General features: G+C 43.9%; 1 protein-coding gene across 1 annotated transcript in view; it reads right to left on the bottom strand.

Annotated features, from left to right (window-relative positions):
• The window catches only part of CUEDC1 (CUE domain containing 1), a 387,720-nt gene that overhangs the window by 239,467 nt on the left and 126,566 nt on the right, over positions 1-21,687 (bottom strand). Inside the window, exons 2-3 of the mRNA XM_063954793.1 lie at positions 4,570-5,083; positions 2,524-2,651 (exon numbers count right to left, since the gene is read on the bottom strand). Of these exons, the coding sequence (XP_063810863.1) occupies positions 2,524-2,651; positions 4,570-4,851 (410 nt within the window). The 5' untranslated portion in view covers positions 4,852-5,083. The remainder of the gene's footprint in view (positions 1-2,523; positions 2,652-4,569; positions 5,084-21,687) is intronic.

The raw sequence follows: 21,687 nt of genomic DNA on the forward strand, positions 1-21,687 counted from the left end.
GTACTACCTCCCTTTCCTTGGGAGTAGCAGGCAAGGCTGATTTGAGGTAACGGCGAGGGGGAGACGTCTCGAACTCCAGCTTGTATTCCTGTAGAGCCCAGAGATCCACCTGTGAGCGAAACCACTGGTCGCTGAAGTTCCGGAGACGGGCCCCCACCGCACCTGGCTCCACCTGTGGAGCCCCAGCGTCATGCGGTGGACTTAGTGGAAGCAGGGGAGGATATTTGTTCTTGGGAACTGGCTGTCTGGTGCAGCTTTTTCCCTCTACCCCTGCCTCTGGGCAGAAAGGACGCGCCTCTGACCCGCTTGCCTTTCTGAGGCCGAAAGGACTGTACTTGATAATACAGTGCTTTCTTACGCTGTGAGGGGACCTGAGGTAAAAAGGTCGACGTCCCAGCTGTTGCTGTGGACACGAGGTCCGAGAGACCGTCCCCAAACAATTCCTCACCCTTATAAGGCAAAACTTCCATGTGCCTTTTAGAATCAGCATCACCTGTCCACTGCCGAGTCCATAATACTCTCCTGGCAGAAATGGACATTGCATTAATTCTAGATGCCAGCCGGCAAATGTCCCTCTGTGCATCTCTCATATATAAGACTACGTCTTTAATATGCTCTATAGTTAGCAAAATAGTATCTCTGTCAAGGGAATCAATGTTATCTGACAGGGAATCAGACCATGCTGCTGCAGCACTACACATCCATGCTGAAGCAATAGCAGGTCTCAGTATAGTAACTGAGTGTGTATACACAGACTTCAGGATAGCCTCCTGCTTTCTATCTGCAGGCTCCTTTAAGGCGGCCGTATCCTGAGACGACAGTGCCACCTTTTTTGATAAGCGTGTGAGCGCCTTGTCCACCCTAGGGGATGTCTCCCAGCGTAACCTATCCGTTGGCGGGAAAGGGTACGCCATCAGTAACCGCTTAGAGATCACTAATTTCTTATCTGGGGAACACCACGCTTCTTCACACAATTCCTTTAATTCATCAGATGGGGGAAAAGTCACTGGCTGCTTTTTCTCCCCAAACATAATACCCTTTTTTGTGGTAACCGGGTTAATGTCAGAAATGTGCAACACATTTTTCATTGCCGTAATCATACATCGGATGGCCCTTGTGGATTGTACATTTGTCTCATCCTCGTCGACACTGGAGTCAGACTCCGTGTCGACATCTGTGTCTGCCATCTGAGGTAGCGGGCGTTTTTGAGCCCCTGATGGCCTCTGAGATGCCTGGGCAGGCGCGGGCTGAGATGCCGGCTGTCCCAAAGCTGCGTCATCGAACCTTTTATGCAAGGAGTTGACACTGTCGGTTAATACCTTCCACATATCCATCCACTCAGGTGTCGGCCCCGCAGGGGGCGACATCACACTTATCGGCACCTGCTCCGCCTCCACGTAAGCGTCCTCATCAAACATGTCGACACAGCCGTACCGACACACCGCACACACACAGGGAATGCTCTGACTGAGGACAGGACCCCACAAAGTCCTTTGGGGAGACAGAGAGAGAGTATGCCAGCACACACCAGAGCGCTATATAACAGAGGGATATACACTATACACAAAGTGAATTTTCCCCCTATAGCTGCTTATATCACAATTTTGCGCCTAAATTTATGTGCCCCCCCTCTCTTTTTTACCCTTTCTGTAGTGTATACTGCAGGGGAGAGCCTGGGGAGCGTCCTTCCAGCTGAGCTGTGAAGAGAAAATGGCGCTGGCTGTGCTGAGGAAGATAGCCCCGCCCTTTCAGCGGCGGGCTTCTCCCGCTTTTTATAATGTTAATGGCGGGGGTTTTTGCACATATACAGTGTTATACACTGTATTATGTGCTTTTTGTGCCAAAAGGTATACAAATTGCAGCCCAAGGCGCCCCCCCCCAGCCCCCTGCACCCACCAGTGACCGGAGCGTGTGGTGTGCTGTGGGAGCAATGGCGCACAGCTGCAGTGCTGTGCGCTACCTTATTGAAGACCGGAGTCTTCAGCCGCCGATTTTCTCCCGGAATCTTCCGTCTTCTGGCTCTGCAAGGGGGACGGCTGCGCGGGCCGGGAACGGACGGTCGAGGTCGGGCCCTGTGTTCGATCCCTCTGGAGCTAATGGTGTCCAGTAGCCTTAGAAGCACAAGCTAGCTGCAAGCAGGTAGGTTTGCTTCTCTCCCCTAAGTCCCTCGTAGCAGTGAGTCTGTTGCCAGCAGATCTCACTGAAAATAAAAAACCTAACAAATACTTTCTTTATAGTGAACTCAGGAGAGCCCACTAAGTGCATCCAGCTCAGGCCGGGCACAGATTCTAACTGAGGTCTGGAGTAGGGGCATAGAGGGAGGAGCCAGTGCACACCAGATGTAGTACCTAATCTTTCTTTAAAGAGTGCCCAGTCTCCTGCGGAGCCCGTCTATTCCCCATGGTCCTTACGGAGTACCCAGCATCCACTAGGACGTCGAGAAATATTGTTACACAACATCAAACAAATCGTATTCTGGAATTCGCTAGTATTTTGGAGACAAAGGCATTTGCTTTAACATACCGTGGAGGAGGTGTAGGTGGAGCTTGTGGATGAGGTTTGTCAAAGGAATGCAAGTCATAGTTAGGGGGGGAATAAACTGGAGGAGGTTCCTCATCCGAACTGTCTGGTTCCAGAGTTCTTTCCAAAATCTGGAATTGGAGGTAACAGAAAAAGATGGAAACATGCCTTTTACATCATTAATTATAAAGAGCCCAAGGAAATAAAACATGCCCAACCAGACATATGAGCCCAAGATATGGGCGCCGATTCCGTGGGTGCTCCTGAGCCCGATTAGCAACGGAAAATGATAAGCACCCACCAGGTCCAGGCACTCCGATTGGCCCGCGATGTGGCGTGTTGACGTCACACCGCACTCCCTCCCTCCCTGCGCTGTTCTCCCGCCCGCGGGCAGGCCAGCTCATGATATGACATGCTGATGTCACACTGCGCTCTCTCCCGCCCTGCGCTGTCCTCTGCCCGCCGACACATACATGCAGAACTACTGCATCTGAAGGGACTGACTGAGCCATAAATTGGCACCTCTGGTCAGAGATTAAATGGATTATTAGTACATTTGATCACTTAAAATTCCCTCCTACTCCCAGTATCTGGATGGTTGCTAACCCCCCTGTTACGCTTAATTTCTGCACTGGGGCGCCAGATATTTGGGGTCAATGCAAAGCTCATTGCAATTCAGATGTAATAAAAAAACAAGTGGTGTGCATAGAAAAAAAATGCAGATATTGGCATGTGTGCAAAGCAGTACACACCAAGGCAATCGTGATGCCCCTATCCATATACTTAGATTTATAGCCATCATAATTGCACATTTGCACCAGCCCTATCCTTGGTTCAAGAGATCAGTCTGAAAACACGTCCTAGATACGCATAAAGACAACTCGGCACAGCCTGCAACTGGTTCTACATGCCCTTGCTAAACTTTGCCTACATACAAACGGCCCATTGTTACTCCTCTGCAGCCTCATTGGATGGTACATCACTTGCACTTGTATGCGCTCTACGTCGGAGTATGTGCAGCAGTGACATGTGGTCAGGGTAGGCAAAGCCTCACCTTTCATACTCCAGTATACTCTAGAGTTTTGACTATAAAAATAATACAAAGAAAATATTTATAAATTATAAATACCAATTTTGTATTATTCATATCATCTTTGTATTACTCTAAGCATTGCTATAGTCAAAACTCACCACCAAATCATGTGTGTGTGTGTAATTCTGACTGTGATACTAGCCAATGCCTCCCTAGCCACTGACCTCACCTCACCTCAGTGATGCGCAGAGAGAAAACATGCCACATCCATCTTGAAAACTAACGTGTTTAATTCTGCATCAGTCCCCTCATATCTATAGTTAACAGAACATGGAGAAAAACCAGAAACAGTTTACTGCGCTGTGAATTCCACAGGAAGATGCAGGCAAAGGGCTGGGTTGGCACCATCCCCACCAACTCATTGTCAACCTGCACAACCACTGATACCATAATCATAAATGGTTAGAGCTACACATCTGTTAGTATATACAAGGGAGTTATTTCACAATGGGGATAATTCAATTAAGGGCTGAGCGCGATGCTGTTAGCGTATGTGGTAAGCCTGCAACTAGCATCTCCCACTAGTTTAGTCGGATTTCTGCTCATACCTCGGGAGAGTGCAAGTAGGAATCCTCTAGTCAGGGGTTTATAGAACGGCTAATTGAATAACTTCAGACACTCCTTGCTGGTGCTATTCAACATCGCGCTTAACTGAATTACCACTAACGAAACATAAAAGCAATTTGTACTAAAAATGTTTTAGGTGTTTTGGCAAGATACACCAATTATTGGCCAAATTAATCATCTCTATGCCCATAAATTGTACTCCACCTATAAGTGCTTCGATTTCATGTTACTATATATAACGGATTGCCATGGATAGATTAAAACCAGACATAAAGGTCATCTTAATGAAAAAAACACTTCAGAATGCCATATCTCATATTATTCAACTTAAATTGCATATGGCAAAATATATTTTGACATTCTTAAAGCTAAATAAAATGATCAGTAACCTCTGGAGGAATGCTGTCATCTGAGTCCGAACTGTCATCATATCCACCTTCATCCAGGTTCATCTGTAATAACTGATCAATTGTGGCATCCACTGCTCCGTTGTTAGCCCTTAAAACACACTCAATGATGTCATATTCCATGTTTGGAAACATTGTCTTAAAATCCTCCATAGCCTGGTTAAACTCTAGCCGGCGCACAGGACGACTGTTGTTAAGTTCCTGAGTGGATGAGTTGCCTCTTGCACTGCCATTGCTGTTGCTCCTGCGAAACAGACTTGTCATTTTTGATAAATGTTTTTGAAAAATGTTTATTGTTTAATGGATGTCAAATAAAGAGAAAATTGAAAGCTGGGGTCATGATTCCCTGTCAAGATGTTATGTTTGTTGCATACTTATTGTTATATATACCAAGGCATGGGTAAATCCCATTCATGAACACTTTCTTTAGAGTGAGGCCGTCTTAATCTCAAGTCACAAGTTATGTTCCAATTTCTGACCAGCCAAGAAAACAAATCTGTGGACAACAAAAAAAAACACATTTGTAATCAAAATAGAAAGTTGAAAATGAACAGCAACATATAACTTCCTTATAATGCAACAATAAAAAAAATAAAAAAAAACTTCATGCAAAATTCTTTTATTGGAAAAATAGGGTTTGGGAGAACCGCACAGGATCATTAAGTATGGATAGTAACTTCTGGAAGAAAACGGACACTCATGGGATATACCCCATTAATTTATCACCTATACACCTATATGATCATTTTCTTTAAGGTGAAAAAAGTGACGGTCAGCGGTGCTCCCACGGGTTTGAAAACAGATATTATGCAAATACCAAAAAGGAGAAAAAAAGAATAATCCTGATAGGGAGCACTCTATTTCCAGAAACTAGCTTAAATAGCACAGAGGAAAAATGATATTAAAAGTAAATTATTTATTAGGTAGGTCTTAAAATTTTTTGCTTAATTATATAAAAATGTATGTGATCATAGTGAAAATTTCTTAGATAATTAAATTAGTCCTATATACTTGACTATTTGTTCAGGACTATATGGAGGTCCGTATGCACAACGGGACTTCTTAAGATATGTGTCCTGGTTTGGATACAGGAAAAAGCCTCCCTTCTGCTGTTATTTCATCTTGCCAATCGGTATTGGATGAAGAATGAGAGAGGGTAGGCACCCCAACCAGACCAGAAAGAAGAAAAAGAGGAGGTATCAAGCTAGTGGGACCAAGACAATTAACCCCTATTACTTGGCTCTTCCAATTGACAAAGGAGTAGCAGAACCAGTTCTACTGCTTAGAGAGAAGAGGAAATGCTCTCTTTTATTAATAAGGTTTATTGATGTGACTGGATACTGTTAGGTAAAAATTTAGCTAGAGTGGCGGAACAAAGTATTTGCCAAAGAAAGTTGTGACACAAGGAGTGGTAATGTCCGAACTCAACTGTAAATTGCACTGTACAAATAAAGATGTGTATTACAAGCAAAAGTATTTTGCTTATAATGCTTGTATAATATACAGTGCATCAGGAAAGTATTCACAGCGCTTCACTTTTTCCACATTTGTTATGTTACAGCCTTATTCCAGACTGGAATAAAATCATTTTTCCCCTCAAAATTCTATACACATTACCCCATAATGGCAACGTAAAAAGTTTTTGGGGAGATTTTTTGCCAATTTATTAAAACCCAAAAACTAAGACGTTACATGTACATAAGTATTCACATTTGCCATGAAGCTCAAAATTGAGCTCAGGTGCATCCTGTTTCCACTGATCAAATAAAGCTGTAGAGTTAGAGACTGCCGGACACATCCTCAAAATAACCCTCAACATCGCTGGACTTTTTTCATCTTCATTACCCATACGGCACTAATTGGACAGCATTTCCCTGGACACTTCCATTTGAGGAGAAATTGGAGATTTCCCTATCCGCTTGAAACGCCTGCATTGGTATGCTTAAAAGGGACATTCCATTACTCCACTGCTTTCATCAAATTCTCCTAAAATAAGCTCATGGACCTAATTCCAGAGGAAGTCCTAGCCGGGGTATGATTAAACCTGTATTGAGGGTATATGTGGATGTGCCACTTTATATGATCATTTAACTTTTAACTATGATGTTTAGGCATTGTGATTTTTAAAAATATTACTTTTATTAAATTTATTACATATTTCTTTCAACATTACCTACCGTCCTGAGTTTGTTTTAAATCAGAGTATCATTTTTATTTCCTACAACCTAGCGCTGGTGACCACTATCTGTATTGTTTATCTATTTCATTGAGGATTTACCACCTCATACACCAGCAGCTTCCTGACAGCGCACTCTATCTATTTTCTTTATCTCAAGGATGATGTCCACCTGTGATAAATTCAGTTGATTGGACATGATTTGGAAAGGCACACACCTGTTTATATAAGGTCTCACACTTGACAGTGCATGTCTGAGCACAAACCAAGCAAGAAGTCAAAGGAATTGTTTGTAGACCTCCGAGACAGGATTGTCTTGAGGCACAAATCTGGGGAAGGGGACAGAAAAATATCTGCTGCTTTGAAGGTCCCAATGAGCACAGTGGCCTCCATCATCCGTAAATAGAGGAAGTTCGGAACTACCAGGACTATTCCTATAGCTGACCGACCGGCCGGCCGTCTAAACTGAGCGATTGGGGGAGAAGGGCCCTAGTCAGGGAGGTTACCAAGAACCCGATGGTCACTCTGTCAAAGCTACAGCATTCCTCTGAGGAGAGAAGAGAACCTTCCAGAAGGACAACCATCTCTGCAGCAATCCACTAATCAGACCTGTATGGTAGAGTGGCCAGACGGAAGCCACTCTTTAGTAAAAAGCACATGGCAGCCCGCCTGAAGTTTGGCAAAATGCACCTGAAGTACTCTCAGACCATGAGAAACAAAATTCTCTGGTCTGATGAGACAAAGATTGAACTCCTTGGCGTGAATTACAGGCATCATGTTTTGGAGGAAACCAGGCACCGCTCATCACCCGGCCAATACCATCCCTACAGTGAAGCATGGTGGTGGCAGCATCATGCTGTGGGGATGTTTTTCAGTGGGTGGAACTGGGAGACTAGTCAGGATAGAGTGAAAGATGAATCCATCAATGTACAGAGACATCCTGGATGAAAACCTGCTCCAGAGCGCTCTTGACCTCAGACTGGGGCGCGGTTCATCTTTCAGCAGGACAACTACCCTAAGCACACAGCCAAGATATCAAAGGAGTGGCTTCAGGACAATTCTGTGAATGTCCTTGAGTGGCCCAGCCAAAATCCAGACTTGAATCCGATTGAACATCTCTGGAGAGATCAGAAAATGGCTGTGCACCGACGCTTCCCATCCAACCTGATGGAGCTTGAGAGGTGCTGCAAAGAGGAATGGGTGAAACTGCCCAAAGATAGGTGTGCCAAGCTTGTGGCATCATATTCAAAAAGACTTGAGGCTGTAATTGCTGCCAAAGGTGCATCAACAAAGTATTGAGCAAAGGCTGTGAATACTTATGTACATGTGATTTCTTAGTTTTTTATTTTTAATAAATTTGCAAAAATCTCCAAAAAACTTTTTTCACATTGTCATTATGGGGTATTGTGTGCAGAATTTTGAGGGGAAAAATTAATTTATTCCAGTTTGGAATAAGGCTGTAACATAACAAAATGTTGAAAAAGTGGAGCGCTGTGAACACTATTAGTCCAGAAGAACGATTGTACTCCTTTACTAGTTAGGTTTTTCCTTGCAAACAAGCAATGTACAATGATGGACACATGCATCTGCTATTCACATAAAGGCATTCCTTCTCTGTGCAAACTAGAGACCTTTTTTTCTTTCATTTTCATTCCAGTTGGCAAATGGTCAACATTCCTTTATGTCAAAGGAATACTTATGATATTCTTTCACTCTGCACAAGGTTACAGTGACATGGGATTCTGGTGTGCAATGCGCCATACAGTAACATTAAGGACATACAGTGGTGCTTTAAAGTTTATGAACGTTTCAGAATTTTTTATATTTCTACTAAAATTTGGCCTAAAGCTACAAACAAGTCCAAAAAGTAGAACAACTCTTTATGAGGTACTCAGGAACCGCCTTTGTTCGTGGCATGATGCACCTCCACAAACGTGTTGTGAACTTCAGACTTTCATAGGTCCCTGTTATTTTAAAAAGACAGATTGTCCACTCACACCTTTTTGTCAACCCATAGGTTGAAAATACCTTACTCTAATTTCACCTTCAAAATATCTGCTAAGCCTAAAGGTTCAAAGGATAGAAAGTGGCGAGACAAACCGCACTAGATCGCTCCCGTCTCTAAAGAAGTCCTCCTAAGAGAGGAGGTAGGCTTCAACAGGAGACTGACTTAAATTCAAAAAGAATAACCAACTATCATTATATTCAAAAAGAGATTTAAAAAAAAAAAAATTCTCTTATGGTTACTTTCATCGGTTGGTGGTGCTCCCCAGAGTCAGAAATAACACAGCGTTTGGGGAAAGAAAAGAAGACTCTTTTTTGGGGGCACTCTTATTTATATCAAACCTGTACAGGAAAAATGCTGTTGTCAATAAACATAACTTTTATTAAGTATATTTAAAATAATTGAGATTGTATTTGATCATCAAAAATGCAGCAGTGAAAATATGTCCTGCTAGTTAATTGGGTATAAAGTTGCTCCCAAATAATTGGGTATAGAATTATTCCCAAAGTGGGTATTTTTAGGTTAGGAGAGCCCACTAGTATTAATAACTACACACCTCCATTGTCATAAGACCTATATTGATATGGGTCTTATTACTTAATCTGAAAGGTCCTAAGCGGCACTAATTGGTACAGGGCAAATTGCCATAAACAGTCTTAAGTATCAAAGTGCATAAAGCACTGACTATAGGATTTCTTCCTTTTTTATGGGTTAGTGGCTCTTACCCCGGTTGTCAATCTTTTAAGTGTAAGAAGCCGGTGGTAATCAACTCAATCTCTATAATAATCACGTATGGGGGATTCTCAGAATATAGTTAAACAGCAACACTAATACGGGTGTATTCCAACTTTATATATACAAAGTCCTACATTGGGTTGCGGTTCAGGTTTATGAGGAGAAACACCAATTGTTTTTATTGGCATAAACTATTGTGCCTGCACCCTGATGTGTGTGTTTTTTTAGGTCAAGCTTGTACAAAAATCATATGTGAGTTAAAATTGAAATGAATGATTAGTAACATCAGTTTGAGAGGACAGCAAGATTATATTATACTCTAAGCGATGAACTGTATCCTTGTTGTTACAATTACCGGTAGGTTATTCACACATGCCTACAGGATACAGAGACTTTTACAACTATCATCAAATTGGATCTAAATGTTCACACTTTTTCCAGGGTTTTTAAACCCAAAATCTTTCAAAGGAGACAGCAATATTTTGTACTCTAACGGATGAACTGTGTCCTTGCTGTTACAATTACCGGTATATTATTCACGCACGTAGTGAGAAAAACCAATTATGTGCTCTTAGAGGTATATGATATGCTTAAACAGAAATCACATAAATTGTATTATAGCACCAGGCTGAAAAAGAGGAAAACAAACCAAAACTCAAAACACAAAAAACTATTCTGTGCTCTATAGAGGGATATGGTATACCTCCGTTGTTATAACCGCCGATATTGTTATTCAGTCACATCTAAAAAATGCAGATTTCTCATAACAAAAAACAACAATATGAAGAAACAACCTCCTCATCTAAGTCATATAACTGAGGCATTCGTATTCACAAATAAATGCATGGGATATGGTGATTGAACTAAATCATGCTAAGTGTGAAAGCCTGCGTAGATCATTAGTGGCATTTTGCGGGAGGCACATTTCCACATATCAAATAGACACAGTGTGTCAATTACGTCTCCTCAATTACACGCAATCAAAAAAAGGCATTCATTGAATATATATAGTTAACAGTTTAAATCATTGGAATACATCATGTGGTCAGGCTATAGTCATATTCGTATATATTTGTGTGTTAGAAAATTCCCAAAATACGAGAAAAAGAAAACCAATGAATAAATCCTGTAACTTCTGCTGTCGTTCCTTCTTGATTTACCTGGGCCTATGGTAATCAGCGGAGGGAAGATGAGAGAGTGACAGGAAAATTAACTGGTTTGGAAGGAAGGAGGTGCCGTTCTGCTGTTCCCGTGAGAGCGCATACGGCTACCTGGTGTCCGAGGACATTGCAGGGAGCCGCAGCGCAATGCAGGAATGAGTGGGCTGAATGTAGAGTGCCTAAATTCGAGGAATAAACAGATTAAGTGTGTAGAGAAAAACCCGTATCATGGGCGTGTGAGCTCACGGGCCTCCCACTGGCAGCGGCATCAGCTCCGATTCAGCTGTGGAATGGATAACACGTTTCACTCGTAAGCTTGTTCACATCCTGTCACATGCAGCATTCCAGATTAAGTAATAAGACCCATATCAATATAGGTCTTATGACAATGGAGGTGTGTAGTTATTAATACTAGTGGGCTCTCCTAACCTAAAAATACCCACTTTGGGAATAATTCTATACCCAATTATTTGGGAGCAACTTTATACCCAATTAACTTGCAGGACATAATTTCACTGCAGCATTTTTGATGATCAAATACAATCTCAATTATTTTAAATATACTTAATAAAAGTTATGTTTTATTGACAACAGCATTTTTCCTGTACAGGTTTGATATAAATAAGAGTGCCCCCAAAAAAGAGTCTTCTTTTCTTTCCCCAAAGCCTAAAGGTTCACAAACTTTTGCCACCCACACAGATATGTTCATAGTGGAACATTTTCCTCAATAAAATTATCAAGTCTAATTTCGTTGTGTTATTTGGTTCTCTTTATTTTTAATACTTGTGTGAAAATCTGAGGTAGTTTTAGGCCAAATTTCAGCCAAAATATAGAAAATTCTGAAGGGTTCACAAACTTTCAAGCCAAATTGTAAGCTGCTATTATGATTACAAACACTCCATGTAATTGGAGAAATACATTTTAAAGGCAGAGATGTAGCCTTTTGAAAACAAAATAATTTAATTATAATATTGTTTCATTCTTTGTTCTTGTCCATGTTGAGCAGATGAAACTAAAATGTACGTGCCTGCTATCTGCGGCACCAACTACAAAACTGAGCTCCTGTACAGGGAGGCGGGGTTATAGAGGAGGCGGCGCTATGCATCTTGGGAACAGTCAAAGCTTTTGAGCCTGTTGGTGCCTCGGATCAAGATCCTACTCTACACCCCAATGTCTATCCTTGTGGAGCCCAGTGTACCCCGCAGCAGAAATTGTGCGTTATATATATATATATATATATATACACACAAACGGTGTTGAAGGCGGCACTCAAAGACTTGCACAAATAGTGAAAAAGACATCCATGCGTGGATGCTGTTTTAATGCGTGTTACGTTTCGGGGACGTATCCCCTTCCTCAGACAGTGATAAAGTGCATCTGTACAAGTATAAATACACATAACAATTAGTGCCACTTACCCCCTTTCCATGACACTCAGCTGCGTGCCTCGCGGTGTTCCAGACCTCCCTCGTCCCGCACTTCCGGTCTCTACGTTACCAGAGGTCAGGAAGTGACGTAACTGGGCCAGTCGGTTACCATGACGACGCGCCGCGAGCTGTCATGTAGGAAGGAAAAAACATAAACAATGCCTAAATTCATGACATCTAGATACTAGATAAATATAATACACATTGTAAAAAACAATCCTGTGTAATAACATAAACCACTTAGACATACATACAAAAATGCGCTCAATATGAGCTAGAGTATGCCTAAAAAATCAAACTGTGTGAACTTTAAACAGTGCAATGTGTAGATAAAAATACCTGCACTGGACAGCGTGACACAAAAACCTGCAATGTGACCTAATGTCGCTTATCTATTTCATGTAAATATCTTCTTTCACCTCTTTAGTATAGAAAAATAATTTTTTGTATTTTGTAAACAACTGTGGTTGCTATAGTATATGGCACTTATGCCAACCGCAAAAAACACCTTTCAGCTCGGCCTTTCAAAGAAAGCAATTGGGTAACTATTCTGACCATACCTTCTATTCAAAAAATGTGTTGACCCCAGCTTATATGTGTACACCTGATGATTTTTCGTACTGCCTACCACTCCATTACAGAAAATTAATAAGCCCCAGGGTTTCATTAAGTCCCCTTGGAGCCAAACTATCAAGCTTAAAAATCCATTTGGATTCTAATTGGAGCAATTTCCTGCCCCTGTCACCACCACGTATGGAGGCAGGGACATGATCTACCGCTTTATATCTAAGGCTAGCCAGATTATGTCGCAAGGAGGCAAAGTGACGGGCTACCGGTTGGTCACTTGTACCCGATGCTATCGCTGCTCGTATAGCCGACCTGTGTTGTGTAAGCCTCACTTTCAGTTGGCATTCGGTCTTTCCAACATAGTATAGCCCACAAGGGCATACTATGACATATATTACAAACTTTGTGGTACACGTTAATGGCCACCTTATTTTCAGCCTCTTACCAGTCTGTGGGTGCGGTATGGTGTCGCCAGTAAGCATAAAGGAACAAGTTGTGCATCCTAAGCATTTGAAACATCCGTTCTTTCTACTTAGAAAATTTCTGGATGCTTTTAGTTGACAGAAACCTGTTACATCTGTTTTGACAATCATGTCCTTGATGTTTCTGCTACGAGTGTAGCTGGGCATCAATCTATGGTTCTGGAAACATTTCAGATCTGGATCTGAAGTTACCATTTGCCAAAGATTTTTCACCTGTTTAGATATCACCGGACTCTTGATATTATATTCATTAACCCAGGGTGTAATGGATTTGGCAAGATCATTACTTCTCTTCCTATTTTTATGTGTGACAGTATGTTTCGCCTTTTTACAGGCTCTATTCAACTCAACCTTAGAGTAACCCCTCTCACAAAAGTTGTCAATCATTTCTTTCAATTGTACGTCTCGCGTACTTGTCTCCGAATTATTTCTACATACCCTCAAAAACTGAGAGTATGGCAGGCTACGTATGATGGCTTTAGGATGAAAGCTGTCTGCATGGAGGATTGTGTTCCTGTCAGTAGGTTTTTTATATAAGGAGGTCAATATCTTGCCATTCCGTAATTGAATCAATACATCAAGGTAACATACCTCTGTTTTACTGGCAGTAAAAATTAGAATTCAAATGGATTTTTAAGCTTGATAGTTTGGCTCCAAGGGGACTTAATGAAACCCTGGGGCTTATTAATTTTCTGTAATGGAGTGGTAGGCAGTACGAAAAATCATCAGGTGTACACATATAAGCTGGGGTCAACACATTTTTTGAATAGAAGGTATGGTCAGAATAGTTACCCAATTGCTTTCTTTGAAAGGTGTTTTTTGCGGTTGGCATAACTGCCATATACTATAGCAACCACAGTTGTTTACAAAATACAAAAAATTCTTTTTCTATACTAAAGAGGTGAAAGAAGATATTTACATGAAATAGATAAGCGACATTAGGTCACATTGCAGGTTTTTGTGTCACGCTGTCCAGTGCAGGTATTTTTATCTACACATTGCACTGTTTAAAGTTCACACAGTTTGATTTTTTAGGCATACTCTAGCTCATATTGAGCGCATTTTTGTATGTATGTCTAAGTGGTTTATGTTATTACACAGGATTGTTTTTCACAATGTGTATTATATTTATCTAGTATCTAGATGTCATGAATTTAGGCATTGTTTATGTTTTTTCCTTCCTACATGACAGCTCGCGGCGCGTCGTCATGGTAACCGACTGGCCCAGTTACGTCACTTCCTGACCTCTGGTAACGTAGAGACCGGAAGTGCGGGACGAGGGAGGTCTGGAACACCGCGAGGCACGCAGCTGAGTGTCATGGAAAGGGGGTAAGTGGCACTAATTGTTATGTGTATTTATACTTGTACTGATGCACTTTATCACTGTCTGAGGAAGGGGATACGTCCCTGAAACGTAACACGCATTAAAACAGCATCCACGCATGGATGTGTTTTTCACTATTTGTGCAAGTCTTTGAGTGCCGCCTTCAACACCGTTTGTATATTTGGGTGGGCATGTCCCACAGGGAAGGCACCCTAGCAAGACAAACACAGCAGGAGTGCCGGAGCCGAGCAGTTGTATATATATATATATATATATATATATTTTATACATACACACACACACACACACAAACACACACAGTGCTTAAAGTGGTCCTTGGGAGGTGGTGGAACTCCCCCCTTGCCCCCACCCCAGTGCCCATGTAATAAAGGTATTGCTCGCTGCTCCATAAAAGGGGCGTGGTCAAACAATACTAATAATACCCAAAATAGTAGCACCCTTAATACACATAATGTCCACAGTAGTAGCACCCCTTATACATTGCCCACAGTAGTAGTGCTACTTATGCAATGTCCACTGTACTGGTAGTGCCCACAGTAGTAGTGCTCCTTATATAGAGCCCATAGTAGTGGTGCTCCTTATGCAATGCCTCCAGCAGTAGTGCCCCTTATGTTCCCAGGAGTGATGCCCCTTATGAAGGGCCCCCTTTACAATGTCCTCATTAGTAGTGCCCCCATTAGTAATGCCCTTAATGGTAATGCCCCTGTGTAGTATTGCCCCCCGTAGTGTCGCCTGTAGTAATGCCCCCAGTCATTTAGCCCCAAGTAGATATGCCCCTGTAGTTATGCCCCCAGTGGTAATGCCCCTGTAGTTATTACTCCAGTAGTTTACCCCCCCCCCTTTAGTTTAGCCTCCTAGTGGTAATGCCCCCAGTAGTTTAGCCCTCATGTAGTTTGCCCCATGTAGTTTAGCCTCCCCCCCTTGTACTTTAGCCCCCAGTGGTAATGCTTCCTCTAGTTTATAGCCCCTGCAGTTATGCCCCCAGTAGTTTAGCCCATGTAGTTATGCCTAGCAGTTTAGCCCCCAGTAGTAATGGCCCCCAGTAGTAATGCCCTCTTGTAGTTTAGCCCCCAAGTAGTAATGCCCCCAGTAGTTATGCCCCCTTGTAGTAATGCCCCAGTAGTAATGCCCCAGTAGTAATGCCCCAGTAGTAATGCCCCCTGTAGTTTGCCCCCTTGTAGTTTAGCCCCCCTGTAGTTTAGCCCCCAAATAGTAATGCCCCCAGTAGTTTAGACCCTGTAGTTATACCCCCAGTAATTTAGCCCACCTGTAGTTTGCCATCAGTAGTAATGCCCCCAAGTAGTAATGCCCCTGTAGTTATGCCCCCAGTAGTAATGCCCCCCTGTAGTGTGCCCCCAATAAATAGCTCAAAAAAACCCACAAACCATACTCACTGCAGCAGTGCACCATACTCACTGCATAGTGTCCGCTCCTCGGCACTATGGGAGAGACGTCATGACGTCTCTCCCATAGCGCGTACTGACAGAGCCGGAAGCCAGGGCTCAGTAGTGAGCTTCTGCCGCCGGCACTCGCTGGTAACACAATTTCAGCAGGCGCACGGCATCTCCCTGCGGCGCCAGGCACACATCGGGTTAGGTGAGCTGGAGGAAGTGGAACTGATAGAACACAGTTCCACCCCATTTTAACCCCTGTATATACACACAAGTGTGTGTGTGTGTGTGTGTGTGTGTGTGTGTGTGTGTGCGCGCGTGTGCGCGTGTGTGTGTGTGTGTGTGTGTGTGTGTGTGTGTGTTTTTATTGCCTCAGGACTAAATATGCCCATACAAGACCAGTTCCATACCATCTGACATTCTGGGTCATTCTGTTGTGCACTTAGAATACAGTATTACCATGTGGTTTAAAGCAAAGAACGGAATGTATTTTATTTGCTTAGTTGCTTATTTTTACATCAAACTTATGTTTTCATTTTAATTGTTTGAAATAAAACCATACATATGTTCCAGTGCGAGTGTATGACATACTCAGAGGTGCTGTTTCAGATGATAGGCTTGAAAAAGCTTCAGTGATAAGTATTTGCTTTTGTTTCGAATCTGTCCAGAAATTGTCTCTCAAAAATGTAGCTAGGCTGCTAAAATTACTAAACATAAATAAGATTTTAAACCTACCGGTAAATCTTTTTCTCGTAGTCCGTAGAGGATGCTGGGACTCCGTAAGGACCATGGGGATAGACGGGCTCCGCAGGAGACATGGGCACTTTAAGAAAGACTCTGGGTGTGCACCGGCTCCTCCCTCTATGCCCCTCCTCCAGACCTCAGTTAGAGAAACTGTGCCCAGAGGAGACGGACAGTACAAGGAAAGGATTTTTGTAATCCAAGGGCAAGATTCATACCAGCCACACCAAATCACACCGTATAACTTGTGATATATTATCTAGTTAACAGTATGAAGAACAACATAACATCGGACCAAAACCGATGAAACTATAACATAACCCTTATGAAAGCAATAACTATATACAAGTCTTGCAGAAGTAGTCCGCACTTGGGACGGGCGCCCAGCATCCTCTACGGACTGTGAGAAAAAGATTTACCGGTAGGTTTAAAATCTTATTTTCTCTAACGTCCTAGAGGATGCTGGGACTCCGTAAGGACCATGGGGATTATACCAAAGCTCCCAAACGGGCGGGAGAGTGCAGATGACTCTGCAGCACCGATTGAGCAAACAGGAGGTCCTCCTCAGCCAGGGTATCAAACTTATAGAACTTTGCAAAGGTGTTTGACCCCGACCAAGTAGCAGCTCGGCACAGCTGTAGTGCCGAGACCCCTCGGGCAGCCGCCCAAGACGAGCCCACCTTCCTAGTGGAATGGGCCTTAACCGATTTCGGTAACGGCAATCCTGCCGTAGAATGCGCCTGCTGAGTCGTGTTACAGATCCAGCGAGCAATAGTCTGCTTTGTAGCAGGGCCGCCAACCTTGTTGGCTGCATACAGGACAAACAGTGCTTCTGTTTTTCTGATCCTAGCCGTTCTGGCCACGTAAATTTTCAAAGCCCTGACCACATCAAGGGACTCGGAATCCTCCAAGTCACGTGTAGCCACAGGCACGACAATAGGTTGGTTCATATGAAAGGATGAGACCACCTTAGGTAGGAATTGAGGACGGGTCCGCAACTCCGCTCTATCCATATGGAAAACTAGATAGGGGCTTTTATGTGATAAAGTCGCCAAATCCGAAACTCGCCTAGCCGAAGCCAAGGCTAACAACATGACCACCTTCCAAGTGAGATATTTCAACTCCACTGTTTTAAGTGGTTCAAACCAATGTGACTTAAGGAAACTTAACACCACGTTAAGGTCCCAAGGCGCCACCGGAGGTACAAAAGGAGGCTGAATATGCAGTACTCCCTTCACAAAAGTCTGTACTTCAGGTAAAGAGGCCAATTCCTTTTGAAAGAAAATGGATAAGGCCGAAATCTGAACCTTAATGGAGCCTAATTTTAGGACCAAATCCACTCCAGTTTGTAGGAAGTGAAGAAAACGGCCTAGATGGAATTCTTCCGTAGGAGCATTCCTGGCCTCACACGAAGAAACATATTTTCACCATATTTGGTGATAATGTTTAGACGTCACGTCCTTCCTAGCCTTTATTAGCGTAGGAATGACCTCATCCGGAACACCTTTTTCCGCTAGGATCCGGCGTTCAACCGCCATGCCGTCAAACGCAGCCGCGGTAAGTCTTGGAACAGACAGGGACCTTGTTGTAACAGGTCCTGCCTTAGAGGAAGAGGCCACGGATCTTCTGTGAGCATTTCTTGCAGATCCGGATACCAGGACCTTCGTGGCCAATCTGGAACAATGAGAATTGTTCTCACTCCTCTTTTTCTTATTATCCTCAACACCTTGGGTATGAGAGGAAGAGGAGGAAACACATATACCGACTGGAACACCCACGGAGTCACTAGGGCGTCCACAGCTACCGCCTGAGGGTCTCTTGACCTGGCGCAATACCTTTGTAGCCTTTTGTTGAGACGGGATGCCATCATGTCTATTTGGGGTAATCCCCACCGACTTGCAATCTGCGCAATGACTTCCTGATGAAGTCCCCACTCTCCCGGATGCAGATCGTGTCTGCTGAGGACGTCTGCTTCCCAGTTGTCCACTCCTGGAATGAACACTGCTGACAGTGCGCTTACATGATTCTCCGCCCAGCGAAGAATTCTGGTGGCTTTCGCCATTGCCACTCTGCTCCTTGTGCCGCCTTGGTGGTTTACATGAGCTACTGCGGTGATGTTGTCTGACTGGATCAGAACTGGTCGATTGCGAAGTAAGATCTCCACTTGACGTACGGCGTTGTATATGGCCCTTAGTTCCAGAATGTTGATGTGAAGACAAGTCTCTTGACTGGACCAAAGACCTTGGAAATTTCTTCCCTGTGTGACTGCTCACCAACCTCGGAGGCTCGCGTCCGTGGTCACCAGGATCCAGTCCTGAATGCCAAACCTGCGGCCCTCTAGAAGGTGAGCACTGTTTAGCCACGACAGGAGAGATACTCTGGCCCTGGGGGACAGGGTGATCCGCTGATGCAATTGCAGATGCGACCCGGACCATTTGTCCAATAGGTCCCATTGGAAGGTCCTTGCATGGAATCTGCCGTATGGAATGGCTTCGTATGTTGCCACCATCTTTCCCAGAACTTGAGTGCAATGATGTACTGACACTTGTTTTGGTTTCAACAGGTTCATGACTAGAGTCATGAGTTCCTGCGCTTTTTCCGTCGGAAGAAAAACCCTTTACTGGTCTGTGTCCAGAATCATGCCCAAGAAGGGCAGACTAGTTGTAGGATTCAGCTGCGACTTTGGAATATTGAGAATCCAGCCGTGTCGCTGTAACACATTCAGTGAAAGTGATACGCTGTTCAGCAACTTCTCCCGTGATCTCGCTTTTATGAGGAGATCGTCCAAGTACGTGATAATCGTGACACCCTGCTTGCGCAGGAGCACCATCATTTCCGCCATTACCTTAGTGAAAATTCTCGGGGCCGTGGAAAGCCCAAACGGCAACGTCTGAAATTGGTAATGACAATCCTGTACCGCAAATCTCAGGTACGCCTGATGAGGAGGATATATGGGGACATGCAGGTATGCATCCTTTATGTCCAGAGATACCAAAAAAATCTCCCCCTTCTAGGCTGGCGATGACCGCCCTGAGCGATTCCATCTTGAACTTGAACCGTTTTAAGTAAAGGTTCAGTGATTTTAAATTTAAAATGGGTCTGACCGAACCGTCCGGTTTCGGAACCACAAACAGAGTTGAGTAGTACCCCTGCCCTCTTTGAAGCAGGGGAACCTCTACCACCACATGTTGAAGACACAATTTTTGAATCGCATGTAACACTATTTCCCTCTCCAGGGGTTGTTTCGGTAGGGCCGATTTGAAAAACCGGCGAGGAGGCACTTCTTCGAATTCCAGCTTGTAACCCTGGGAAACTATTTCTATTGCCCATGGATCCACCTGTGAGTGGACCCAGACGTGGCTGAACAGTCGAAGACGTGCCCCCACAGGAGCTGACTCCCTCAGGGGAGCCCCAGCATCATGCGGTGGATTTTGAAAAGGCCGGGGAGGACTTCTGTTCCTGGGAACTAGCTGTGTTATGCAGCTTTTTCCCTCTGCCCTTACCTCTGGCAAGAAAGGACGATCCACGTGCTCTCTTGCTTTTATTGGAACAAAAGGACTGCATTTGATAATGAGGCGCTTTCTTAGATTGTGAGGGAATATATGGCAAAAAATTCGATTTACCTGCCGTAGCCGTGGAGACTAGGTCCGAGAGCCCCTCTCCAAACAATTCCCCACCCTTGTAAGGCAACAACTACATAGGTCTCTTGGAGTCGGCATCACCAGTCCACTGTCGGGTCCATAAGACACGCCTAGCAGAAATAGACATAGCGTTTATCCTGGAACCCAGTAAACTAATGTCTCTTTGAGCATCCCTCATATACAAGACCGCATCTTTTATATGCCCTAGGGTCAATAAAATGGTATCCTTATCAAGAGTCTCAATATCCGTTGATAAGGAATCTGTCCAAGCTGCTACAGCACTACAAACACAGACCGACGCAATAGCCGGTCTGAGTAACGTACCAGAATGTGTGTAAATGGACTTCAGGGTAACCTCCTGCTTGCGGTCAGCAGGATCCTTGAGGGTAGCCATATCTTGGGATGGAAGCGCTATCTTTTTTGATAAGTGCGTCAAGGCCTTGTCCACCCTAGGGGAGGATTCCCACCGTATCCTGTCCTGTGACGGGAAAGGATACACTGTTAGGATCCTTTTGGGAATCTGCAGTTTTTTGTCTGGAGTTTCACACGCTTTTTCACATACTTCGTTCAGCTCATGTGAGGAGGGAAAGGAGACCTCAGGTTTCTTTCCTTTATACATGTGTACCCTCGTGTCAGGGACAGGGGGTTCCTCAGTGATATGCAACACATCTTTTATTGCGATAATCATATATCGAATACCTTTAGCCACCTTTGGCTGTAATTTTGTATCATCGTAATCGACACTGGAGTCTGAATCCGTGTCGGTATCTGTGTCAACTATTTTGGATAGTGGGCGCTTCTGAGACCCTGAAGGTCCCGGCGACATAGGGACAGGCATGGGTTGACTCCCTGACTGTGCCCCAGCTTCGGCTTTGTCTAGCCTTTTGTGCAATAAATTAACATTTGCACTTAAAACATTCCACATATCAATCCAGTCCGGCGTCGGCACCGCCGACGGAGACCTAACATTCATAAACTCCCCCTCCTCCTTAGGTGAGCCCTCAACCTCAGACATGTCGACACACACGTACCGACACACCACACATACACATGGAAGCTCTTTTCTGAAGACAGGTTCCCCACCAGGCCCTTTGGAGAGACAGAGAGAGAGTATGCCAGCACACACCCCAGCGCTATATGACCCAGGAATAACACAGTAAATTAATGTTTACCCAGCAGCGCTGTTTTATGTATCTGCGCCAATTATGTGCCCCCCCTCTACTTTAAAACCCTCTGTCACCGTGTGTCAAGCAGGGGAGAGTCCGGGGAGCTTCCGCTCAGCGGTGCTGTGGAAAAAAAATGGCGCTGGTGAGTGCTGAGGGAGAAGCCCCGCCCCCTCGGCGGCGGGCTTCTGTCCCGCTCAATTTTTTCAATACATGGCGGGGGCTCTTTTTATACATGTACAGTGCCCAGCTGTACATGTATATATA

This window comes from Pseudophryne corroboree, chromosome 2 (genome assembly GCF_028390025.1).
Source record: "Pseudophryne corroboree isolate aPseCor3 chromosome 2, aPseCor3.hap2, whole genome shotgun sequence".
Taxonomy (NCBI): Eukaryota; Metazoa; Chordata; class Amphibia; order Anura; family Myobatrachidae; genus Pseudophryne; species Pseudophryne corroboree.